General features: G+C 39.4%; 1 protein-coding gene across 7 annotated transcripts in view; it reads left to right on the plus strand.

The window, feature by feature from the left end:
- Positions 1–27,981, plus strand: part of sema4d (sema domain, immunoglobulin domain (Ig), transmembrane domain (TM) and short cytoplasmic domain, (semaphorin) 4D) — a 58,825-nt gene that overhangs the window by 26,387 nt on the left and 4,457 nt on the right. For 5 of the 7 annotated variants that reach the window (XM_061800821.1, XM_061800822.1, XM_061800825.1 and 2 more), the window contains 13 exons: positions 16,658–16,791; positions 19,749–19,894; positions 20,746–20,808; positions 22,778–22,876; positions 23,564–23,657; positions 23,760–23,876; positions 24,274–24,425; positions 24,509–24,684; positions 26,431–26,587; positions 26,941–27,163; positions 27,311–27,423; positions 27,551–27,723; positions 27,834–27,880. In XM_061800821.1, coding sequence (XP_061656805.1) covers positions 16,658–16,791; positions 19,749–19,894; positions 20,746–20,808; positions 22,778–22,876; positions 23,564–23,657; positions 23,760–23,876; positions 24,274–24,425; positions 24,509–24,684; positions 26,431–26,587; positions 26,941–27,163; positions 27,311–27,423; positions 27,551–27,723; positions 27,834–27,880 — 1,694 coding nt within the window. Of the gene's footprint in view, positions 1–1,726; positions 1,780–16,657; positions 16,792–19,748; positions 19,895–20,745; positions 20,809–22,777; positions 22,877–23,563; positions 23,658–23,759; positions 23,877–24,273; positions 24,426–24,508; positions 24,685–26,430; positions 26,588–26,940; positions 27,164–27,310; positions 27,424–27,550; positions 27,724–27,833; positions 27,881–27,981 lie in introns of all 7 variants that reach the window. The other 2 variants (XM_061800823.1, XM_061800824.1) reach the window with 1 other exon arrangement.

The raw sequence follows: 27,981 nt of genomic DNA on the forward strand, positions 1-27,981 counted from the left end.
GCAGAAATTTCAGTAAATTCCATTATTAATACTGTAGTTGAGATCAAGATTCTTTCACATCCCAAGTAGGTATAGGTATTTGATCCTCGGTTGGGAGTAGGGAAAAAATTTACGATTGTGATTTTGGAGAAACATTTTTCACATCATGTCATATTAAACTGAACAAAGGTGATTGATACAGCAATTAATCAGAGGTTCTGTTTTTTTAAGATGTGAATACTGAATAAGAGTTTATTCAAGTGACGAGGACTTTTTTCTTCCTAATTAATAGTAGTACTTGTAATATTTCTCATACTATGACTACCAAATAGTTTTTTAAACATTTTTTTCACAGGGAGATAGCAATTGTTAGTTTTTATAATACGACTCAATATTTTTTGTTTTAATACTTTTTCCGACAGAAATGATTTTTCCATCACAATTCATCCATTTTCATAAGCCATACATTTTGTATTTCTATATCAACAGTACCTCTGTGGCTTGTAGCCAAGCTCTGCACTCATATTTTCTTTGATTATAACTAAAAGTTTAACTTTCACTGATCATCATCTTCCCCTTCCTCTTTTTCTTCGGCGCTTCAGAGAAAACTTTCGTATCAGCACAGCGATTCGGCAGCATGGTGAATCACGCCATTAATGGCGTCCCACAAAACCATAACTTCTGCCATTTTTTATTACATCCAAAAGTCTGACTTTTTCACTGATCGTCATCATATTCCTCTTCCTCTTGGGCGGTTCGGTGGAAGCTTCCGGATCAGCACAACACTTCGGCGCCATTGTTAATACGAAAGGTCATCGCGCAGACAGTCAACAGCATAGAAAATGACGGAAGGGAAGGAAACCGAAAAGGGTGGAACGGAAGGTGCTAGGTGAGGCTTCGATGATGCGCAGACAATCAGCTCACAAGATAAATCCATGCATGCTCTCATTGGCCGATTTCGCACCGGGGACCAATCACGCGCCTTGTATCAATGCGTCATCCTGCAATATCCCAATATGGCTGTATTTTTCCAAGGTTTTTATGCGGGGGACTGTGAAGCACTCAACCCGCAAAAAGTGAAGGGAACCCTGTATTATATTATATTCACAACAACATTTCCATCTAGCTGTTTCCAATTGTTTTTTTTTATTCCAGTGATTTATGAAGTAAATCTGAGGATTTGTTTGTACTTGGTGTGGTTCGGAATGAGATGGCTTGAGTTGACATTGCCATTGAAAAATCTGAAAATGGACTGTGTAAACTACATTTTCAACTCTTAAGATTTAGGGCTCTTTTTTCAGATTGCTAACCTCTATTTGATTATCTATTTTTATGTACAGGTGGTTTTGAAATTGTTTTGCATACTATATATATTATACATTTACATTTCTTTGATCCAGTATTGCAGCTAAAAAGATGCAAATGTACTAATGGACTAATAAAGGCTATCTTATCTTTTGTTACACATCAATCCATCCATTTTCCGTACTCCTGATCCTTTCTCGGGTCGTGAGCCAATCAGATTATATTTACATATTTATTAATAATATACATTTAACCTTACATGCCCCTGTTCTAAAGTGACCTGTGCTTTGATGCACTAATTCATTAGACTGCATCCTTACGCGCACACACACACACACACACACACACACACACACACACACCACACACACACACACACACACACACACAATCTAGATAACTGTCTGATTTCTCTCTTCTTGTCCCTTCTGCCTACCTTGAGGATTATATAATTTACCCCAGTGGAAGAGCATCACATCTTGTCAGGAGCCACAGGTCAGAAACTTTATTCCTCATTCCCTGTGATTTTTGCTGTGCTGTGCAGACCGTGACCAAGCTCCTTGCGTTCTTGCATGCTCCAACACGAATGCTCTGTGCTTGCCCGACCAACACCCTCCAAGACCGTTTTTTTACTCCTCCCTAGCTTCTGTAATCACCTTGGTTTTGGTTTGTGTGTTTATTTTTACTCCCCTTTGCATGGCTACACCTGGCCACTTTGATGTCATCCTGCTTATTGGTTTGGTTTCTTTGAGTTGTTGTCCTCTGATCCACGAGTCCTCTTGTGGGGGTGGAGGTGGGGTGGGGTATAATTTCCTTTCTGAAAGTGGAGAGATGCAAAAAAAAAAGAAAGTTTGGGAATCACGATTCAATGGAACTAATCATAAATGTTACAGTAGTTATAACACAGAGCAGCAATAGAGCTTACAACAATACATTGTCCCAGTTCTGTGGGACCAAATGTTCCTGTATCTTTGAAAGGGACGTTCTTTACCTGTTCTTCCTCTGAATTATGCTGCATCTACAGTACATCTGGTAGACCTCATTGCGGCCTGCCATGCTCCAGCACTTCGTTGTATTACTACACTGAAAGTATGCAACTCTAAAGTCAGACTTTCCTGTAATAATTAAAAACCCATAAGTAATCGCTTGAAAATTCAAGATACAGCAGGGGTTCAGGAAAACCAACGGACAGCAGAGTGTCTAGCTCCATCCATCACAAGCATAATGCTTAGATTGACACTATAATCAAGGGGTCCTGAAGAATAAGACTTTGTGTCTAATGTATTGAGACCCTTTCCACTGGAAACTGAGATGTTACATGAAATACATGAGACAAAAAGTACCGTCATTTCTCGAAAATAATGCTCAATTTTTCCCCAAAATATTTTAAAAAAGTCAATAGAGCACATTGTATTTAGGTATGGATGAAAAATAAAAAATACAATCTCATTGTATAGTCGCATACAGGTACATAGAGTGGTTAAAAAAAGGTATACATATAAATTTGAATATGATATTCGATGTCTTATGTTACACATTTTTATATTACGGTAATGTGCGCTAATGTGCAGCCTGAACTCTGACCTCGGGGGGTGTGGGCGGGGAAGCTTTGCATTTTACGATCGTGAGCGTAGCATATTTGTTGCTACTGCACCAAACATCAGAAACGACTGAGTTGAAACTACGTTGTACGATCGTACGATCATTTAAAAAAAAAAAAAAATAGCACACACAATTGAAACGATCGTGTTTTTAAAAGTGCCCATTACGCTCATTTCTACATAGTATCAGCTCTCGTTTTGATAGCAACATGTCGCTATGAATATTGTAGCCGAACGGGGGCAAGAGGCTGCACTGTTAGCACGGTGGCCCTTCCTCTCAAACCGCTGACAATAATGAGGAATGAAGGAAACAAAGACTCTTAGGATTCAAAAAATGTTCCCTCACAAATGCCATGGATGGCACAGAGGATGGCATGCTGTGGCTGGAAAATGGGATCACTGTTCATGCATTCAGGATGCATCAAAACTGGACCAAGTCCTCAGTGATGAGTTTGACAGTGATGCACAGAGGTAGCTACAATGATATTTTTCAGATTGGAGATGAGTCAGATGCTTCTTTTGAAGTCTTTGCCAAGGATGTGTAATATAGTGGGTAAACTTCACTATACACAAATGTTTTATGCTCAAATATGTAATGGAAAAAAATGTATAAGTTAAACAATGTAAAATAGTTTAATTATTTAAGACTGTAATATGTGTTATCAACAGTATTAATAAAATGTTAGGCCATCGTTGAACATCTGTTTATTGGTTGTGGGATTCTGTTTTAGCAATTGCAGGGGCCAGGACAAGCATGTCCTGTGGCCGATCCCAAGACATATATTACCACTCCATCACTACATGCACAAAGATTATTATTAATGATTGTTGTACAGACGATTTTTTAAAATAAAAACAATACAAGTACAAACAATACAAGTCCAAACCTAGCAAAATAGAAATACATATAATTCCTAATATTTTGAGCATATGGATTGCAGCAAATTGGTGGTGCGCATTGTTCATTGGTAGAAGGGTTTTCCTGATTATTATTATTTTTTTAATTATTATTTTTTTAGGTCAACTTTGGGGGCGCGGATTTTACTTCAGGACGAATTATAGTCGAGAAATTACAGTACATCACAGCATCTTTAAGTCATCTTTTTGCGGAGTATCTCATCGAGAAGCTTGGTTTTGAGAATGAATTGTTTCTTCTCCCTGATTCACTGCTCCTTACCTTACCTTTTGTATGTTCTAAATCCTCCGCTATTACCCCAATTATTAACAGATCGTGAGAATGCAGCTGCCTTGGTCATCTTTGTGTTGTTTATCCCCCTGTGCTTTGTGAAGGAAGTGTGTTTTTTCTGCGGTTGTTTAAACTGCAGACTTGCCAGATTCAGGAGGACACCCTCTTGGTACTGTGGCAGCCTTTGTGGGTAATGTCATTAATTTTCACACACAACTCCAAAGGGAAGTATTTGCCCATGCAGGGTGAGAATTTACTACCGTGAAATTGGTGCCTATTGAAGACTGTTGAGATAAATTACTGGGTGGGAAATGAGTGCCAACAGACAGCAGAGAAGATAAAATATAGGATCATTTAGAAATGTTTGCTGCTCTTTCAAGTGACTTGTAGGGAGAGTTGTTTTGAAGAATTAATTGTGGACGCAGTGATGTAAATGACCTAAGAGAGCATTTGATACAGTTCGTCATGCAGTTCCCGCCCCAAAAAAAGATTAAATGTTGAGGGGAAAAAATATGAGTAATAAAACAATTCTCGAAATTGTTACTTTATTCTACTGAATGATATATTTTAGTTGTCATAAAAATGAACTTTTCTTGTAATTTTTCAACTTCACTTTTAGCCTCTGATTCTTTAGGCTTTATTGTCATAAACTTGTCTGTTTTCATTTCCCAGCTGTTTAGCACAATGTAATAGGTATTTATTAATTTTTCTATAATATTACATTTGTGAATGGCATTCTAGAGTATAAAATGACTATTCTCATTACACCGATCAGACTACCAGTAACACACTTGAGACCCCTAGGCGTTCACGGCTTCCCAAAATAAGATGGTGTAAAGTGCCCTGGAGGCCTGGTTGCTGTTATAGTAGCCTCAAATAAAACAACATCCACTTGTCTGTGAATGGCAGTTTCCGTGTGACCTGACTATGTTCCCTTGTTTCATTGGTTATCACACACACCCAGTGTTGGTGCATTTGCTTAATTTGTCATTAAAAAAAAATATCCAGCATTTCAGGATCGCAAAATCTGGAGTTTGACATAAACCCTTCGGGGAAATGTAACAGATTTTGAGATGTGTGAGTACTGGAGACTATCCCAGCCATCATTGGGCAGGAGGGGGGGTATACCCGTAACTAGTTGCCTGCCAATCGCAGGGCATATAGAAACAAATAACCATTCACACTCACAATCACAGCTAAGGGTAATTTAGAGTCTCAAATAAATGTTTTTGGGATGTGGGAGGTAACCGGAATGCCATGTGAAAACCAACACATACCATCCACCCGCACGGTGATCATATGGAATTTATTTTAGTTTATTATTTAACACCAGCATAGATTAATTACTTTGATATAGTCAGCCAGAGCTGTGGGGAATGCAAAGTTGTGAATGTCCTTTTCACATTCCTTCCTCTCATAACGTGTTGTGTGGTTTTTTTTTTCTTTGCACTTTAAGGATAAAAGTACTGTTTAAATTGCCCATTTTAACAAAAAGGTGGGGGCGGTGTGGGGACAAACCTATGATCTATTTTTTTTCGATAGGTGAATTTAGTTCAGAATTTGAAATTATGGATTGAACTAGGTGATTTTTTTGAAACAATGAACTGAACTTAAAGTAAAAAATCACATAGAAAAATAATTTTCCGAATGCCAATCCTGTATTATTTTACGTAATACTATTTATCACAGATTTAAAAATGTCAATCATTTTCATCCAACATTGTGCAACCTTATACTCCAGCAGTGTACCTCATGAGTTCTTATTTCAGCCACCATTAAAAGATAAACTCTTCAGATTTGGTTTTTGGGTTGCTTTTGCCACACTTTATCCAATAAGAAGATTGGCGCAAAGAGTAGCCTCTGAAAACACCCCAGTTAATTTTGTCCAGTTTCGTGTTTCAGTCACTGCTTTCATATCGCTGTCAATTCTAATTGTCCCTTCAGTTGGAATTCATATGCTTAGGCCTTTTAGACAGAATGTACTGAAGTGGGTCATTGGGTTATTGTTAAATATTAGGGTTAGAATTGGGACATTGTACACTCACACAACTATTGCAGCTCAGTGCATTCAGATAGTTATTCTCAGATTGTACTCGCCAAGATGGCATTGGTTTGGAGTTAGGGTAGGGTAAGGGGTTATGGTAAACGTTTAGATCTTGTGTAGACATTCAGGGTTAAGGATTATGGTTAAAATAAAGGATTAGTATAACGTTTAGGGTTGGAGTCAGGATAATCTGTGAATAGTCGTTGCAGCTACGCAGTTTATATCCTGATTTTTAAATTATTATTATAATATCATGGAAAAGTTTATTTCCATAATTCAATCCAAAAAGTTACAAGTTCATAAATTATAGATTCAGAGCCTACAATTTAAACAATTTCAAGTATTTATTTTCTTTGCACATAATTTGGGCCCTAGCTAATAAAACCACAAAATCAGGAATTTAAAAAAAATGAATACAGTGAAGAAACCATTTACTTAGTTTTCCCAGAAAAAGGAAATAAATTATCATCAGATTAAATCAGTTAAAATATGGTGCTTTCACAATGATATCTTAATATTCAATACCTGGTTCAGAATCTCTTTTCTTTAATCACTGCTTTGTTATGCCATGGCATTGAGGCAATATTTTCTTGATGCTTGTTGTCAGTTCTTCCTTGTTTTACACTATGACCTGCTCGTCAGCCAATTACAGAACTTTTCCATGATGATAAATTTTTTAGGAAACTGTTGTAATTTGATGTGTGGCGATATTTGATAGACCTCTTGTCTCAAGAGTGCACCCGCTACTGGAGCTGGTATCATCTCAAACCAGGGTTGTCTTTGCTGTGGCCACTATAGGTTGACATGTTAACTTCGCCATGGCCCGACACCTAGCAGTTATATAGGAGGCTTTTCATTTTACATCCCCTGTATAGTGTTTCCTTCACACAAGCTCTTATCCTTTTTTTGGTTATTCATTGATAGTTCTACCACGCTTTTTTAGGGTTAGGGTTAACCTTAACCTTAACCCTAATATATGGGTAACCAGAAATAATTTGATTTTGCTTCCCTTGCTCTTTGAGGAAAGGCGTGAATTGGAGGAATATACCTCGAGGTTTGAGCACAGTTTGTTCCCTTACCAAGATAAAACAAAGAAAAACACGAGTCTGGCAATTTATTAAGTAACAACAAGGATTTACCAGAAGTTAACCACAGCTCTATACGTTAAAAACACTATTAATGTAATGGAAAAAAATAACACGTGACACACCTACTTTGCAACCAAAGTAATAAGATTGCAAGAAGGTTACTGTGTGCCAGATGAGAGTCCTGCACCACAAAGTCAGAGAAAATACAGTAAAAATGTCATACAAACACTGTAGCATTTTCAAACACTCTGAAACACTCCTAATCTTAATGTTGAACTAGGAGTCTTCAAACGTCTCATTCTTTAATGAAGTTTCATAAGTACTGTATGAGAAACTACCACAAGTACTGTATATAATTTAAAACATTATATGCTACAAATACTGTAGATATTTTACAGGAGTGATGAATAAACAGCTTTAAGAAAGCACACTTACCCTATTTTTGGAGAACTGTTTGCTAGCTGTCAAAATACACCAAAATACTGGTATTGGAAAATACGTTTTATTTTTGACGGTGTGGTATTACAGAGATTTTCTCATACAGTACTAATATACCGGCCAACCCTAGTTAGAAGTTACCATTATAGTTAAGATCATCACTGTGTGAACATTCCCTATTAGGGCTGTGGATGATCTGGAATCTTTCACAGATTATGGAGAATGAGCGATGAGGTACACCCTTGACTGGTCACCAGCCAGTGGTGGACACATGTAGGCAAATGACTATTAACACCAATGGACAAATTGAAGTCCTCAGTCAAAAAAACAATGGCTGATTACTGAATGTTTGAAGAAACTTGGGTACCTTGACAAAACCCTTGATCAGGAAGACCTGAGCTAAGATTCAAATCTAGAACCTTTCAACTGTGAAACAGTGGGACTTGCTACAGTCTGGGCCACTAAGCTATTTTACCAAAAACCACTCATCCATTTTCTTTCACCCTCGTCCTCTTTTGGATTAGACTCACAAGTGAGCTGGAGCCTATCCCAGGGGAATATGGGCGAGACAAGGGAGTGGTTACCAACCACCCACACTCACATTCATACCCACAGTATGGACAATTTTAGTCCTCATTTAACCTCATGTGCCTGTTTTGTAATACTGTAGAAAGCTGGTGTAAATGCAAAGCATAGGGAGAACGTGCAAAACTTTACGCAGAAAAACTGAAACTCGAGCTGAGATCCTCAGAACTTTGAGGGAGATGTTCTAACCACTAATTCACACTGTGAATACCAGGTCCCCCAAAAGCAAGTCTTATAATGGTACAAACAAACGCGCAATTATTCCGTTGATGCTGACTAAAGTTTACAGTTAAGTCATGTGGCAGTCTAAAATTTAAGACGTATTTTACAAGCCTTAAGACGTACGACTGTATCTAATCATGTACTCATCCAGTCACCCATCTGTCATCTGGTGAGGTTTCAGTGGATAATCCATCCAGACTGCTGTGTCATCTCTCAACTATTAACCATCCCTTGGAGGTTATGCCAGTGTATTTAGAGTTGCATTTAAATCTTTTTACAAGCTACACATACATTACACTTAGGACGAAGAAGCTCTTGAAGCACCCAAAACTTGTACTTATCCACCTGTAGCCACCATGGAATACAATAATCACAGGAATGAATGATTGCCAGCTGGAGTTGTAATGCTGCTAAAGCCTTGACACAGAGATTGTTAAAGGCTCTGCTGGACTGACAGAATCAGTTCATCATGCTGCAGGGAACCCGAAAGCTGCCTGCATTTGTTTTAAGGCTCTTGATCTATGTGGTCTCCCCCCGGCCTTTAGTTTACAGTATCTACTGACATAATTATAGCGAAATTCACACTTAATCCCTAAAACTGTTCCCCCCTCAGTACAGTATTTTGTTTGAAGTGACTGCTCTCCTTGCTCACTTTCATTCAACAGTTCTTGCCTACCATATGAAACATCTGGTTCATGAGGTGAATTTAAGGAGCTGGACGGGTATAATCTGAGGAGTTTATAAAAATGAGGATTGCGCCGTGCTGAGCACCCACTTGGCTCAGACTGAGCGAGGAAAGCCATGTGTGATTCACTGTTGATCTTTCAAATCCTGCTCCTAAAATTGTTGGATTTGATCTTGCTAATGCATCTATTTTGTCAAAATACATAAAAAAAAAAAAACTAAAACAGACCAGACTGTGAGATTTAAAAAAAAAAAAAAAAAAAACTTTAATACAACATAGTGATGGGTATTAAGAACCTTATAATTTGATTCGACTTTGATTCTTTGGATTGCAATCTGGTTCAAAAATTGCAACTCGTTAATGAGTATTTTTGTGACAAAACAGTCACAATTTTAACAAAATGAGAAGGAGGTCAATGTGTTTTAAAGTCCTTTTTTATTAAACATTTTCTCAAAATTATTGATCTGTTTTCAATAAAATGGCTTATGCTTCATTGAAGAGACCAAAAAAAAAAAAACCCCTCCTCCCCGTGTGGGAATAAAATGACTTGCAGTTTGTTGTCATGAAGAAGAAGAAGACAAAGTAGTTCCTCTCAGTGTCATTAGTGTTGACTCATTGATGCACGAGCCAGCGAAAACTCTTGAGAGGTTGGCAGCCGGTGAATGTCCAATTCTGTCGCACCCGCCTTCACCACTCAGCTCTCCGGATGCCCAGGGTCTTATCTGCATTTCATTCGAAGTGTGGGAAGACACCATCTTGTATTGTGGGACGGGACAACTGATCTTTGAGACAACACTGTTCCACACACACACAAAAAAAAACCAACAACAACAACTTTGAACCACAGTCAGGTATGACACCGTGTAAGTTGTGTGGAAATTACAGAAGAAAAAGTATTTTTTAAGATTCAGCTCAGTGAATGTCTAAATGTGTGGCAAACATTTCCCTGGGATACCTTCTTTAAATGGGACCAGAGAGGGGTATGAGAAACAAGTGACATACATGGAACTTAAAAATTATGAAGCGGCATGTATGCCTGTATCCAAGGTGCTCAGTGTGATAAAATTTTTTTTTAATAATTACTGACATGAATACAACTTGTTTTGGTTATTATAGTTTGAAAAACACCCAAATTGAAGGTACATGTTTCCCATTGGCCAACAACAGCTAGATGTGGTGATATACAACCATAAAATTATAGTTTTTGTTTCTTTAACAAAATAAGATTGGTTTTATCTCTAAGAGATCCCATGAAATCCCATGCACCATTCTCCAACACTCCTGAATAGGGATTAACAAGGAGATAGAGGAGTGTGATTTTCCTGAACACACGCTGTGGTCCACTTTCTTAAAAAGGGGGGCCGCCACCGCAGACCGCCAATCCAGAGGCAACTGTCCCAGATGTCCATATGATGTTGTAGAAGCATGTCAACCAGGACAGCCCAGCAACTTCCAGGTGATTTCGAGTTAACAGCTCCGCTCTTCTCTTCATCCGAGTCTCCAAGACATGTTGCTGGTGATGACATGACCGCAAAGTCGATCATTGAACTGCGACCTTGTGTGTCCTGATACCAGTTGCACATGTGGACACCCTTATGTTTGAATATGGTGTTTGTTATTGCCAACCATTCGAAGAGAACATAGAAACAAACAACCATTCACAGTCATGATCACACCTAAAGGCAATTTAAAGTCTCCAAATAATGCATGCTTTTTGGACGTGGGAGGAATGCAGAGCGCCTGGAAAAAAACCATGAAGGCATGAGGAAAACATTAAAACTTCACGGGATTTAAACCCGGGTTCTCAGAACTGTGTGGCGGACGCTTTCACTAGTTGCCCTGCTTTGCTGCCAGAGTATGATTTCTTTCATTAGAAATATTTCAGTACACTTACTTTTTTTTTTCAACCTTTTTTGGACACCAAATGAGCTGGCTCGTCCATACATTTTAAAAAGAAAATGTGGCATCCCACACCCTCCCCCAGTTGATCGTGAGAGGCTGGCTGCTTGAAAAGTGCAACTTTGGGTAAAAAAAAAAAAGTCTGGCCACGCCTACTGTATTTTCTTTACATCTAAACCAAATCCTCAGAAAAGCATCAAATCCCCGAGGTTCATATAATGGGACAGTTATTGTTCGTCATCAGCACCACACCCCTCCCAAAACATCCAGTTCCGCCTGTGTGTATTCTGGCTCAAACACTTGAACGTTGTACATTGTTATTTTTGTTGTTTGCTCAATGGTGGGATTATTAATAACAAGCAGCATCGACTCGCTGTTATACTCGCTTTGTTGCCTCTTAGCACACAACACTTCCCGGTTACTATTTATGGTGATCCACGCGTGCAACCCCCACCCCGCCACTAGTCGATCATGAGAGGCTGGCTACTTGAAAAGTAAAACTTGGGTTAAAAAAAAAGAAAAACTCTGGCCACGCTTCCTGTATAATCTCTACATCTAAACAAACTCCTCAAAAAAGCATCAAATCTCTGCGGTCCATATAATGGGATTATTGTTTGGCGTTAGTGCCACGCCCCTTTTCCAACACGTCAAGTGCCAGCTGTGTGTATTCTGGCTCAAATAGTTGAACATTGTAGCACACAACACTTCCCGGTTACTATTTACCGTGATCCGTGTGTGCAACCCTCGCCGCTGGTTGATCATGAGAGGCTGGCTGCTTGAAAAGTACAACTTGGGGTAAAAAAAAAGTCTGGCCATGCTTGCTGTATAATCTCTATATCTAAACCAACTCCTCAAAAAAAGCATCAAATCTCTGCGGTCCATAAATTGGGATTATTGTTTGTTGTTAGTGCCACGCTCCTTTTCCAACACGTCAAGTGCTGGCGGGGTGTATTCTGGCTCAAGCGCACAGACTTGAACATTGTACGTCATGCTATTTTCGTTTTTTTTTGTTTGTCATTATTTTTCCAAAAAATCTGCCACAAAATGCCAGATAGGGGACGTTCTCTGTTCAGTGAAATGTATCCAGCAATGTATCCATCGATCAATGGTGGGTCAGAACAGCAAGCACTGCAGGCGTGGCAAACGCCGATTGGCTGTCACTTTTCCAGCCGAGCTCATTGGAATGTCTGAGTGAGAGAGGAGTTTCGATAATGCTTTTCCAATTTATAGATGTTTCTTGGTGAAATCTGTGGATAACTCTGGCATTAAAAGAAAACACTGAACCCTCATCTACTAACTTTTATTGTGTACTTCCATTCCTATTAGTTTGGACAGTGTTCCTTTAATGAAGTACTTTAATGTACCAACTTCACCTCTTGGTAGAAAAACAACTAACAATAATCATACTTGTATTTTCTGCACCTGTGGATATGAATGCACAATGCATTTAATGATTAAATGTTACTCAACCTCGTTCTTTTAAACACTGACATTCCTACGACGATAATCACTTATTGTGGGCCTAAAGTTGTAATGTCTTCCTGGGAAATCCTAAATTGTACACCCAAAGTTGTTGTGTGAGGAGATGGGCAAATGCTCCTTCCTCAATTCTCTCTGCCCCAAGTGGGCCACCAGCCAACATCAGTGCTCGATCACCATCATGTTACTGGGAACCCCGCGGCCCAAAGCGGGTGTCTGCCCCCTTGTACAGCCCAAGGAGCTGAGAAGGCAACACAAAGGGCTCAAAGAGGCTTGCCAGCATGGTAACCGTCTTGAATATCTAGGCCTGGTATGGCAGCACCTCTAAATCTGTCAGTCGGAACAGGGTGGCTGCCAGTTTTTCTCTTTCTGCTACTGTAACCCAATGACCCCTCCAATAGGCTTTTGTTAAGCCCTGACCTAAATGGGGGACATCCTGAACGCTAGCTACAACTGGCTAGGAATTCACAAGCAGGAGAAAGTTTATGATTTACCATGTAGCTTTATATTTCCATTCTTTTTTTAGACAAACAATTTTATAGAATGATTACTAGTGCGATGTGGTGAAACTCACTGCTAAGCCGAACTATGACGGCTCCTTGCTCTCTGTTCATTGTTTTCTACTCTGCAGTCTTGATGTGGAGGGATGGAGGTGTGTGTGGGGTGGGGGGTTGGCTGGCAGTGGAGTGAGTGAAAGCCATCTTGAGTAAACAATTGGTCCTTGTGTAGTTGTAGCAAACCCCCATTTGCATCCCTTAAAAGAGACCACTTTAGTTGGTCATCACAATGTTTGGGAGATTGAAACACTCCAGGCAATTTGTTTTCATTTACTTGAGAATCAATAATCAATTAAAAAGCCCCACCCCCACCACTTTTCCAACACAAATGATTCTCTATACTCCCCCATCAACACCCCTGGTATTAAAAGTAATGACTAACCTATATTTGGATTTGGCATCTATGATCGTTTTGGGTTACGAGAGAAAATAGATTTTTTTTCTTGATTTTTCCAATTCTAAGTCTAATATAACAAGCGTATGCGAGGAAAAAAATGATGGCAATGTTTGCATTTTTATCTAAATGGCAGTTTTCATGTGACAAACTGTTTGATTCCATCGCAGGTATATAATTTGTTTTGGAGGCTGAAAATCCTAACATTTGCAGGCAAAACATCAACATGTAATTTTTTTAAAATCATTTTTCATTCAACATTTGTTTTGGTCTATTAAATACCTGAAAACACAAACATTTGTTTGTAAACATTGGCCCAAAGACCTTAGCTTCGTCTAAATATATTTTGTCTAAATGGAAACAGTGAAAACATAGGAACATGGTACTTTTTGATCGCAAGAGACACTCGCATATTTGTTCTTGTTTGCTAAAACAAAACAAAAAAAAACCCTAACATGGTTTCTCTTTTATGGATTTAATTTTTAATTGACCATCGGCTTCAAGATGCCATTTAATATTTTTAACACAAACTGCAAAAAATTAGAATGTTTAAAGTTAAATGGATTAAACTGTGTTACTTCAGGCTGTTGTTTTTATGTAAAAACAGCATTTTGAAACCAGATAACATATTTGTCAAGATCTTTTGGGAACAGGTCAAATTTTTTTTTTTTTTAAATCACAGGTTGTTCCCATTTCAACATTTGTCTAAACACATTTCAAAAGCAGGTTTCAAGAGCCTGAGAACTCAAACATTTGTACAAAGATAAATGGTGAAATTGTTATGGTCTTTATTAATTTTCAGCAATCTTACCCTTGTGTTGTTTCCCTGTTTTGTATCGTGAAAACTGTTCTCTAAACTGATGTATTGTATTGATATAAATACCTTTAACGTTGAGCTGCACTAAGAACTGAAAATATTTTTGTTAAAACGGAGGTGGGTATGGCTTCACATCAATATTTTTAGGGAGTTTGGTAATGACAATCTTTACATTTTGCATTGAAACTTGCAATTACCCTAAAAAATTCTACTTGTATTATTGTGAAAGGGTATTGTACAGTACAGCTTTTGTTCGACAATTCCTGTATTGATACGGTGCCTAACAGTAACCGTGATGAAAGTGTATTTAAATGACCAGTCTTGTGTTACAAAGTGAAATTGCCAACCCCTGGCGTGCCATGCATATTGCTTTAAGACGTGTTTGTCGCTAAAAAGGTTTGTATCAATCAGTGGCTAAAATCTATGCATCCTTTTCTCACAAGACATGCAGAAACCTGTTACTGCTACTTTCATGGTTCTGACTCAGCCGTTTGCTGATGGTATCTTTTCAGGATGTTGTGGAAAAACAAGAATAACTCGCTTTTCTCTATCATTTAACCATCACTTTGTGAAGACGTAAATGACCTACGCTCTGTATATGGGTCACAATATTATGTGTTGATACGTACTTGCGTCAATACAAGTGAACCATCAACAGTGTGGAAAAAGTAAGCTCTGCTAGGTTGTAGCATGAACTCACAAAACTCGAGTTGTGCAGCTTTTATGGTTACGGTTGGTTATTTGACAATTGAAAAATCTCACGGCACACCAACAAACAAAAATGTCACAACAATTACGTACATTAATGTCTGTACATCCTGCATCTAAAAAAAACAATTCATTTGTTCTGTCTGTCACGATTCTTCACATGAACAAAGACACGACATTTATTGTAAATGTAGTTTTTGCATTATTTTTAGCAATTAGGCATTCAAGTATATGCAGTAAATTAACAAGTCATCTAAATAGACACATTGCTCTATCTTGTGATCGGATCGGTGATCAGTTGTTTCTGTTTCTGTCTGTGATTGTTGATCGGCCCCAAAAGTCCTGATTGTGCAAAGCCTGTTGTGCACCCATTCCAAGGCAAAACTGACCTTTGCTATGCATGCGGCACAAGTGAGATTGGTAAGAGATTTAGAGCTTTGTTTTAATATTTCTGCTTAATCTTTAAAGTCCCCCCACACCCTGTTAGATTTTCAGACGACCCCAAACAACCAAGTTGTATTTGCGGTCATCTGTTAAGTAATGACCATTAAATAGTGTCAGAAAAAATAGTCTTTCACTTAAGTTATTTGAAATTTAATTATTATTGTATCATCACAATTTTCCCAAAACATTTTTTTTTCTGCAAAGAACATTTGTATAGTGTATTTCATACATACATAGGTAAGGCAATGCCCTTTACATGATTAAAACCATTCAAATACATCAATAAAAATGTTTGAAAAAGCGCAAGAAATATCACTGAAAAGTGGAAGTACTCTAAAATGCATGAGAATTTTTTTTTTTTAAATCTGGATTTGAAAACACTAGTAATGCATCTTTCTGAAAATTGACAAATTTGGACTTTTTGCGAATTTAAATGTCCTTTTAATGAGTCATAAGAGTTTAGTCCTGGTGTTATAATAATCTTGGAGCATTGTGACTTTCCTGTTAAAATGGCTTTATTTGACATCTGTTTTTCACCATCCCGTGTGCATGTGTGCGTGTATCTGTACATACATATCCATCCATCCATTTTCTGAGCTTCTTATCCTCACGAGGATCACGGGAGTACTGGAGCCAATCCCAGCTGTCAGGAGGCATGGTACACCCTGAACAGGTTGCCAGCCAATTTCAGGGCACATGGAGACAGACACCAGTCTCACTAACAATCACACCTAGGGGCATATTTAGAATCTCTAAAATTTAGAGTCTAAATAATGCATGTTTTGGGGATGTGGGAGGAAACCGGAGTGCCCGGAGAAAATCCACGGCATGGGGAGAACATGCAAACTCCACACACGCTGGGTTGGGATTTGAACCATGGTACTTTGATATATATATATATTATATATATATATATATATATATATATATATATATATATATATATATTAAACCTTGTCAAGTTGTATTTTTCACCTTTTAGGCAGTTTTTCTTAGGCTATTTTTCAGTCTTTTTTCAATGTCAAATCACATGCCTGAATTAGTCATGCTACGCTTTCAGTATGAGGGAAGTGTTTGCCTTATCTTCCCATTTTTGGTCATGGTTCCGTGACAACATAGACCTGTGAGCAATTCTCCTTCCTTTTTCTTGTTCATCTAGTCTAAATTGTGAAGTATAATTTGGCTCAAGGTTGCGTTTGCCTCATTCTGACCACTGTGTGTTTCAGAGGAAACTTCACCGTTCCAAAGTTGTCAGAGTCCAACATGGGGTTTGGCATGCTGGGTGTGTTCCTGGGGCTGCTCCTGGAGGTGTCCACCCAGGGACCCCATGCTATACCTCGAACTTCCTGGAGACACCAAGGTGACTTCTTTATATATACTATACACTTATATCAATTGCCATTTCTATATTACCAGGAAAAAAAGAATACAATTTCCGATGGGATGTTGAGGCAGAGTGGGAAATTTACATTTGCGTAGCTCTTCGGTCCACACCAAAAAGAATGTGACAGACAATTGATGTCAAGAATGTAAATTGCGTCTTGGAGTTTTTTTTTTTTTTTTTTTTAACCTCAAAAGATTGTCACTGGTTGTTAGGACCCAAAAATTTTGGATAACTCCGGCTGCCAAAAGCAGCATTTTTGTAATGTTCTAGTTTGAGTTCTCGGTTTAAAAAAAAAAAAACTCAACTTTTCAACTTTGTTTTTGTGAAACAAAGACCCCAGACACTAATTTCACTGATGGAGGTGCAGAATATGGTCCACTTTGATTTGATGTCCCCCACTTCCCCAGGATGTTGAAGTTCTGCTGGAGGTGGGAGTTTGAAACAAAATTTTAGATCAATGTTCATCAACTCTTGCGTTGGTTTGAAGACGAATAAAAATGCTAAAAGCCCTCAGTGTCAAAGTGCAACCAACCATTTCCCTGGTTAGCTTTCTCAATGTTGGCATAGACATTATTTCACTCACCCAACTTACAGAGTGAGAGATGACTTCACTGAAGCTCCATATAGTGTAGGCTGAGGCTTGGAGCAGGTTACAGGCTACACATCGTGAAAGCCTCCTTTGCACAATATAATCTTATTCCAAGTGTTGCATCGAAGCGTCTGGTCATTAATTTGAACCAAAATTAAGAAATACTTTTGTTTGCCGCCGTTGGGCACAGGTAAGTCTTCGTGCGTGTTCATTGGTTTTTGAACTAATGTGGATGTGGAGGACAAGGCGTTGAAAATGGAAACTGAAATTTTCAAGTTTGAATGATTCTGCAAGAACTGTGTTAGTCCTGATTCCTAGGAATGATGAATTCTCGATGCCCAACCCTACATATTGATAATGCTCATGACATTCTGTAATATAGATCTTTCACATAATGTTGTGACTTTTTTTCCGTATTCTAATGATTTTGTTGACACGTCTAATTGAAAAATGTCAAGTCTGATTACTTTCAAAGATTGACTGATGGTGTAGTTGGTGCACACGCCTAGCTCCTGTGCTTATCTAAATAAAATCTTTGTAAACAAAATGTAGACTTCTGAATCTATTGTCAGTCTTACCACTAATTTTAGCCTTTAGAGTGCATATGTACAGAAGTCCAACACACTACTGTCCAAACAGAAAAGGTTGACTGTAAAGATTCTTCCTTCGCTTTAATGCCATCACTCTTTTACACAGTAAGTCAGCAAGACTATCTCAGAATGGTAGCTGATTATGTCACGGCAGCCGCAACCTGAACCTGGTTGCACCTGGCATGACTAATGCCACCCGGACGTCAGAACCAAGACTTGCATGCATCACATTGTACGGGCTGGAGAATGCCGGCACCATTGGCGCTAAAACAAGTGCTTCACACTCTGTGATTGTGTGTATGCATGCGACTTGAGTCACATTTTCATGAGCAAGCAGAGTCTGGTAGTGCCTCGTCAGCCCCAATGTCTTGAAAAGACACAATGGAAGGCAGTTGAAGTGTGAAGCATTTGCACAGTGTGCATAGTAGCCCTTCTCAGTGTCCGCCCTACATCATCATGTTTTAATTGATGGCCCTGTGTGTAATTCCCTGGAAATTACTGTTTATCTTGTTGAAAACCTATGTTGGCAGCAAGAGCATGACGACCGTGGTCTAGTACTGACAAAGAAAACATGCTCGATCTTTTTTCATTGTGATATATTGGTCAGAGACTTGTCAGACTGCCATTTTTTTGTTTCCTGCTCAGAGAAAAGCTGTTTTGATTCCATCTCTGCATTGTATTGAATGTGAGAATACAGGGAGAATACAGTGTATTACGCGGCTGTGACCTTTTAGGATATGTTTTTCCGACAGTATTAGAACTCATCTAAATTAAAACTTTCACACGAGCACTTGAAAAAGTTCATCAATTGTACAGGTAATGTTTGAAGTGGACTTGGCCATTCTGAACTGAGTAGCCTGGAAAGAGACTCAATAATTCTGACTCTAAGGAATAACGAAGAAAAGTACAGCTTCTTGTGGCAGCACCATAATCTTTTACAACTCACTGGAATATTAATTAAAAAGTTTCCACCCAAGGACTCTTGTTGGCAGACAGTGGCTTCTGCAAAGCATCTTGAGGACTGCCGTTTTGTATTCTAAATGAATGATACCATTTGGATTTTGGGACATGTCTCCAACTTGGTGGATAAATACTAATTGATCCATTTTCTTTGCCACTTATCCTTATGAGGGTCACGGGGAGTGCTGAAGCCTATCCCAGCGGTCAACGGGCAGGAGGCGGGGTACTTCCTGAGCTAGTTACTAGCAAATTGCAGAGCACATAGTGACAAACAGCAACACTCACAATCACACCGATGGAGCAATTTAGAGTGTCCAATTCATGTTTCATGTTTTTGCGATGTGGGAGGAAACCGGAGTACCTGGAGAAAACCCACACAGGCACGGGGAGAACATGCAAATTCCACACAGGCGGGGCCAGGATCGAAACCGGGTCCTCAGAACTGTGAGGCCAACACTTTACCAGCTGCTCAACCATGCCGCTAAATTTTACTACTACTACTACTACTACTTTAGTACTAATATAAATCATTGGACAAAAAAAAAATGCTAGTGGTGTCCTAACTAGTGTTGTTGCATGCACTGATGAAGCCTGCTCGGATGAAAGAGCCAACATCTTACAAGACAGCCAGAACAGTCCAGTCGGGATCGATTGATTGACCTGGATGAAAGAGAAAATGGTCATGCATTTTCCACTTTGCTATTCTTCTGTGGTGGTGACACACAAAAAGACAAAGGAAATGCAAAACACAATACTTTTTTGCATTCTTTCATTGCATTGTTTCCTATTCTCAGATTTGGAGCTGTTGGAGTTCTCAGAGCCAGACATCTTCAATTACTCCACACTACTGCTTAGCGACGAACGTGACGCCCTCTACGTGGGTGCCCGGGAGGCCATCTTTGAGCTGAGCAAGAAGAATGTGACCATACGAAACAACAAGGTATGAAGGAAATTAGTCTTTACGTCGATCTGATCGGCTTAATTGGTATCGGGCGATTATTAGCATTTTATGGTAATCAGTTTATTGGGTTTCATGTCATAATTCACCGATCCGATTAATGACATCATTAAAAAAAGAGTTAGTCCTCAGGATCTGACCTTGGAAAAGTGGTGGAAAATGGATGGATGGATGGATGGATGGATAGATGGATGGGGGTTGAGGTTTTTTTGGGTGATGGGGGGGGTTGACATTGTCATTGGCTGTGAAGCTGGAGCTAACTCACATGTATTCACCATCCGTACATCTGAATATTACTCGGCGGCTCACCAAAAGTGATGTCCAGGCCAAAAATCCAAAAATAAGGTAACTTTAATTCCATTCCTAAATTTGTACATTTAATTTAGCGGTGTGGATAAATGTTTTTGTGCTCGAAAAAAAAAAAATGTGTATTTCGCTATACTGAACTCTTCACTGTTCCAGATTATTTTACTTATGTCACAATCAAAAATATTTTCCGGCTGTGTGTTCCGAGACAGCTCTATAAATGCTTTTTTTTCAGGTTTTTCATGCCTTTGTTTTTTTCATCTGTTAGCACCCATTATTTCTGTCATCATGTAATGTTGGTTTGAGCTAACTGATTAGAATACATGGCCTGAATAGAGAATAATTTTGAAAGTGCTGTATACAGTATACAAGTATATTCAGTGAATGAACAAACAGACATTGTGATTGGCTGTAATTTTTTTAAACCTGCTGATTAGTGAGCGGCCTCAAAAAAATCCTGATTGTGTAAAGCCGAAAGGAAATTGTTAAAATTAAGAAACGAGTTAATTGTGAATCCTTTGTTCAAGGTTCTGTGGCAAGTTGGCGAGACCCCCATAGACATGTGCACACTCAAAGGAAAATCAAGAGAGGTGAGAGAGACAATTGTGGTTTGTTCTGTGTTGCCTTGACTTGCTTGTAGGATTGGGCATTGACGATCGAGTACAGGTTGGAACCAAGACTAACATTCTGGTTCTCACGAGATCGTTCAAATAAAAACTTTTCCGTTCCCAGTTTCGATGCCTAGTCCAACAGCCTCGAAGAAGAGGTGAAAACCAACAGAGAAGTGCCATAAACCAATGAATAAGAATGTGCACGATGATGTGCTTGTGCCCAACGGCGGCAAAAAAAAATGTCTTAACCTTGTTAAATTTAATGACCAGTTGCCCGAGTGCAACACATGGAATAAGATTATATTGTGCACAAAAGGGTTTCACTTTGTGGAGTGTCTGACGTGCTCCGAGCCTCAGCCTATACTAACCAGTTTCAATGAAGTCAACTCTTGTCAATTGACCCCTCTGTACAGGGCACTTAACCACGCCTCCTGAAGTTACGTCACCCCACGTGTGCTCACCTCAGAAAAACAATTAGCAAAAATGGCGGCGCAGGAAGAAAAGACTAGAGCGAAACTGTCCGATTTACTGGCTGATTTCTCACTCGCATTCTTAGCTAACAGTGAAATATCGTTGAAAAGCAGACAGCAGGGCTTCAAGTATTTCAGCGAGCGGTATTTCAATGGGATTTACATGCATATCGACGGAGAAACCATTGATATTAGCGCGAGATCTTTCCAGAGTCAGAGGAAGACCGAGAAGCCACATAATATAATATATTATAACCCAAAGACGAATTCGTCATTGACAGTTTCCTATTTTCGTGTTACGTATCACACTTGTGTGCAGAATCTGTATGTGTATCTGTATAGCCGTTTGTGAACCGCCGTATGAAGGAAAAGAAGGCGAGGCTTGATTTACGAGTTGTTTCTCTCGTTTTCTTTGTGTAACGTCACGCGCTCCCCTCAATAATTATTCTTGAATTAGTGCCGAACCTACGTAAGTCCCGACCGAGTATGACAATCACCACTTTATTTAAACCATTTTAACTTCTTTGACTCAGCCACCTTAAATAATCGGTATTGAGGATCTTTAGGAACAGGAATTAAAATAAGGAACTGGAATTGGGACCAGAATTACTCAAATTTAAACAATGCCCTACCCTACTTACGCAAGCCCCACCATTAAAATTTTTTGATTTATGACCCATTGCTTGATCAATTTTTGTGTATGTGTTTTGCAAGCGTGCCTGGTATGAGTGAGCTTCAGTTACGCCTTCGCTAGAGAGAAGTGAAACAAATATCTTTGCTGCAGTTGTTGCGTCAATTTGGTGTCTAAGTGCTGTTTGCAGTCGTGGTGGAGGTGTCTGTTAATCAATCAGGCAGTAATACTTACACGTGGCGGCTCCCCTCAAAGAGCACAACATTGGATAAGTCAGGTAGTTGATCAGGTATATAGTTTAGTGAGGGGCCATTGGGAGTTTAGTTTAGCTTCACGCATGCATTTGATGTTTGTCTCACTGTGTAGCACTGTATTAAACCATTCTCTGTTATGTTTTTATACATTTTAAAAAATTTTCAATTAAAAACAAAAAAATGGTGGTGTATTTTGGATTGGATTGAACAAAATTATGGTATTTAAATACATTTCACCGGGGAAGATTGATGTGATATACTTCTTCTTTCGGCTTGTCCTTTCGGGGTCGCCACAGCGTGTCATCTCAGATGAATGCACATATGTTTGGCACAATTTTTACGCCGGATGCCCTTCCTGATGCAACCCTTCTCAGGGAGTGGAGGCCCCAGTGGGATACGAACCCACAACCCCTGGTTTACCAAACCAGTGCTCTAACCACTGAGCTACGGGGCCTCCATTGATGTGATATACGAGCACGTAAATTTAATCATGGACTTGAATAAGGACCAAAATAAACTCGTAAAATATGACACCACTTTAGTGACTTCAATATGGAAAATATTGCAAGTAATTGATCTCTGTTGGTCTCCAGACCGACTGTTTGAACTACATTCGAGTGCTGCAGGTGGTCGACGACCAGCGGCTCTATGTCTGTGGGACACATGCCTTTCAACCACAATGTGATTATTTGGTGAGTTCTTTACTACAATTTTACTATATTCTTCTGATGAAATACTTACCTTTTTTTGGGGGGGTGGGCTGCAATAGGCCTGAAAGCGCACCAATTTTTTCTCGTGTATATGTCCTAAAGATAACTGTATTTTACAGCTCCCCAACACATCTCCTCAGTTGTCACGTTGGGAAAAAAAAACAACAATACTAGTTATACCAATTGAGTCAACATTGTGTGGACATGTCTATCCGAACAGGACGCGGGAAACTCCAACTAGGGAATCTGTTCAAATGAGCCCTGATTGGAAACAAGTAAACAAAACAAATGAATGTAACTGCATTGCCAACCTTTTGCAAATGTGATGTCTAACGAGGGCGCGACGTCGAGTCAAAGTTTGATCCTTTAGCGGATTTGCAATAAAAAGGTAGGTGGGAGTGTCGGTTCACTACAGCTTGTGGATTTAATTTTGGCTTAAATTTAATTTATGATTGGAATCTTTTACCTATTTATTTTGTTTCCATTTTTACATCAATAATGTTTCTAGACTTAGTCTTATTTATCTTAGGCCAAATACATTTTGGGTTCTCCAATACTCATGAACTCAGAAAATGTTTTGGTCATGCTGGTTAAAAGCAGTTGGTAGAGGTTTTAAGCATGACCCCTAAAAATTAGGCATTTTATGCATCTTGAAATTGTTTTTTGCAGACTTTGGCTGATTTTTCATTAGAGGGTCGAGCAGAAGATGGCAGGGGGAAGTGCTCCTTCGATCCCTCGCAAAGCTTCACCACTGTCATGGTTGGTGAGTTAAGGCCATTACTACTTAAAAGAACTTTTCATTATCATCATTTCATTTTACTCATCCCACAGGAATTGAGAGGTCTTAATTATTTTTTTTCATCAGATGGAGAACTATACTCTGGGACTGCTTATAACTTCTTGGGTAGTGAGCCCATTATTTCTAGATACTCTCCATCTTCGTACCTACTGAGGACAGAGTACTCCACATCATGGCTCAATGGTGAGTCACCTGAAAACAGTGAAACTTCAAATGATGAGCTATCCCGATTTCTTGTGTGTGTGTGTGTGTGTGTGTGTGTGTGTGTGTGTGTGTGTGTGTGTGTGTGTGTGTGTGTGTGTGAGTATATACTTATATACTTAATGTATGTTTAGGCCACTTCATATATTTCGTGTAAACATTGCAAAATAGAAGAAAAAATAAATCCCATTCCCAGAGAAGTAATCCTCTGACTCTTGCTGAGCTAAGATGTCATGCTCATATGATGTTAGTTTAGTGAAGCACACATTTTGATGTATTCGGGAAGCAGTGTTGCCAGGTTTATAGTCTCCAGGTGTCTGGGACAGTCCATGTACCATTACTATTTCTATAAGCCCACCTCCCTTCACGTTCTACGCAGAACCCACTTTTGTTTTCGCGGACGTCATCAGGGAAGGGGAGAACCCTGTAGATGGTGAGGACGACAAAATCTACTACTTCTTCACAGAGGTTTCAGTGGAGTACGAGTTTTTCGGCAATCTACTCATTCCAAGGGTGGCACGCGTTTGTAAGGTGGGAACCTCATTCTTCACAGCCTTGTTGACGCCATTCCTTCAATCTAACCAGCTTATCTCTGCTGGTCTTTGTCAACACAGGGTGACCAGGGTGGACAGAGGACACTGCAGAAGAAGTGGACATCCTTCCTGAAAGCCAAGCTGGTGTGCTCCATGCCTGAACTCAACTTTGTCTTCAACGTGGTGCACGACGTCTTCATCCTGAAGGGCACGCGTTTGAAGGACACTGTCATCTATGGGGCCTTCACCTCACAGTGGTCAGTTATAATAGTTAGTTAATAGTTATTTCCTTGGCACATCATTCATCCATCCAATTAATATAGCAGTTATCCTCAGTATGATCATGGACCAGCTGACAAACAGACATTCACATTTACACATAGTATGGACAATTTATTATCCATGTTCTTGGAATGTGGGAGGAACCAGGAGTATACAGAGAAAAACACACGAACATGGTGAGAACATTCAAGCTAGACTCTAGATTTCCACCAAAAACCTCTTGATTACGATGCAGGGAAGCTTACCACTAAATCAGGATATCATGTAATGTGAATTAATTGGTCATAAAACTGAATGACTATCCAGCCAATAGTCTAAAAAGCATTTTAACATTCAGTCAAAATTAAGTGTGGAAAACAATAAATACAACAGAAATAAAGCACGTAGAACTACTTGGCAATTGATGACATAGCAGAGGCAAAACAGGAAAAGTTATTTGGCATTTTTTATTGATTGGCAGAACGCTCTTGATGTCATAGTTTGCCGATCTGATCAATAACGTCAATGATAGGCTCCGAGAAAGACATTTACTTCGCGTGGAATCGTGTCTGAATCCAATAGTTACTTTATTTAATATAGCAGTATTCATACATTTTTTTTTCCAGGTCTTTTGACGTAGAACTGTAAATATCTGATGGGCAATAAAGTTAGTAAAAAAAAAAACTGGTCCAAGAGAGAGAGAAAACAGTTGAGAGCCATACACGTCACGACAAATTTGCGCATTCACAATTGCACTCCATCAGACTACTGCAATAAAATCTACTGCAATACCACCCCATCCTGTTTTTTACAATCAGTGGGTTTATGTGGTGACACGACAAATTTGCGCATTCACAGTTGCACTACATCAGACTACTGCAATAAAATCTACTGCAATACCACACCATCCTGTTTTTTACAATCAGTGGGTTTTATGTGGACAACTCTAATGCAACCAAATACACTCGTTAGAGTGGGGATAACAACACGAGTCGATTGCGCCAATTGTATTATAAGAAGAAAATGCAGAGAAATCATGTGTTCGTGGTCACCGGTGTTCAGAACAGGAGAGGACTTTGTATAAGGCTTGCTTGAGTTATGTTCATGTGCTTTTAATGCGATATGGCTCGCAAGCCATCAACAAAACATTTCTTAACCTAGCAAGCTAGTGCTAGCACTCGTGGTGTATAAACATGCTGTCGTTCTTTTGAACACACATGATCTGACCAGAGTGGCGCATTCCACCTTTTTTGGAGCCAAGGCACATACTTTACAGTTGAAAAATCTCATGGCACACCAACAAACAAAATTATCACAAAAAAGTAGATACATGAATTCCTGTATGTACATACTGCCATCTAATAAAATACCATTACTTTGTTCTGAACAACTCCACAAGTATAGTCAGTAAATTACCTCTGGTCATTTATATGGACTTATTGCTCCAGCTTGTTATTGGATCGATGACCGTTTTTCAGTTTTAGCTCAGTGATCGGTGAATGGCCCCAAAAATCCTGATCATGTAAAGCCTAGTTTTAAGAAATCGTTTTTTTTTTTTTTTTTTTTTTATGCTGGCTTCATTTACTTGTTTTTAGAAACCTAGCCAAGTAAAATTTGTGTTCTAAGAGCAGATGATTTTGCATGAATCAACTTATTGCTTTTTTTTTTTTTTTTTTAATGTTTTTGCAGTGTCTATTATGTGATGTTGTGGTATAATTTTAGCCTACATTTTGTCTCCAAAGGGGAAATGTTGGTCTATCGGCAGTGTGTGCTTACAACATGTCTGCTGTGGATGAGGTCTTCTCGAAGGGCAAGTACATGCAGAAGGCCACTGTGGAGCAGTCCCACACCAAATGGGTCCGGTACAACGGTGTTAGTCCCTCGCCACGCCCTGGAGCAGTAAGTTCACACATCACCTATATCTGTTGTTACAGACACAATTTAAAACAGTACCCAATTGTTTTAAAGGTCCCATATTTCAGCTATTTAGACCTCACAGAGTGGCTAAAATGGACTTAAGTATAAAATAGCCATTTTATTTGAAAGAAACACCTTGGTTTTGCCGTACGAGACTCCAGAAAAGGCAACTTTGACATCTACATCTGTTTGACCTAATTTTGTATCTGCTTTGTCCCTATTTGGCCTTTCTTGTGATTGGTTGCCTCCGTGTAGAAGACCGAGTTGTGGGTGTACATGTGTTTATGTTGACAGCGCTGGCTCCCTGATTTTAAAAAATCTCTTTGCTTTGCAAGTGTATCAACAGCCACATGCGGCAACAAAACATCAACAGCTCGCTGCAGCTGCCCGACAAGACGCTGCAGTTCGTCAAGGACCACCCCCTGTTGGAGGACCCCGTCCTGCCCATCGGCAACAGGCCCCGTCTCATCACCAAGGATATCAACTACACGCAGGTGGTCGTGGAGCGAGTCTGCGCCCTTGACGGGACCATCCACGATGTAATTTTCACTGGAACGGGTACGAAACACAAAACAGTTAAAGTCCATATGTAATGCTTTTATTATAATCATCTACACTAGCATGGGGAGAACATGCAAACTCCACACAGGAGGTTCAAATGAAGATTGTGAGGCAGACATGCTATGCACTATTCCATCACTTTAGATAAGGGGGTCCTGCACAAGTCAGTGGTCCTCACAGGAGAGGTCCACATGGTTGAGGAAATCCAGCTTCTGAAGAACAACCAGCCCATTAAGAAACTGGTGTTGTCCTCCAAGGTCAGTATTCTGTTGTAGACTGACATCTTCCCCCAAATATTGATGCCATCTTTTGACGTAAGGGGAAAAAATGAGTTCTATCCTCGTCTGCATCTGAGGATATAAATCCTCCCCTCCTCCCCCACAGACGCACTCCCTGTACGCTGGTTCTGACACAGGTGTGGTTCAGTCGCCCACGGCCTTCTGTAGCAAGTACCAGTCCTGTGATGACTGCATACTTGCCCGAGACCCATACTGCGCCTGGGACCCTCGCACTGCTCACTGCGTCAAGATCTCCGACATGCCCAGTCAGGAGCTCAGGTGATTCAAACACAACGTTCACTTTGACCGTCACTCTCTGTCAACTGTGCTGTATTCTGTCATTTCAACATTTGCGCTGATTGTTTTAATAAAATCTCGTTTTTTTCCAGGATGCTAATTCAAAGCCTAAGTGGTGATGCAGGCAAATGTCCAACAGGTAAGGTACCATGAAACACATAAGAAAAGACATCAAAGATTGTGAAAAAATTATGTGGGTTGTGTGGAATTCATTGTTGATTAATCAATGTCTTGAACCCA

This window comes from Syngnathoides biaculeatus, chromosome 17, assembly GCF_019802595.1.
Source record: "Syngnathoides biaculeatus isolate LvHL_M chromosome 17, ASM1980259v1, whole genome shotgun sequence".
NCBI lineage: Eukaryota > Metazoa > Chordata > Actinopteri > Syngnathiformes > Syngnathidae > Syngnathoides > Syngnathoides biaculeatus.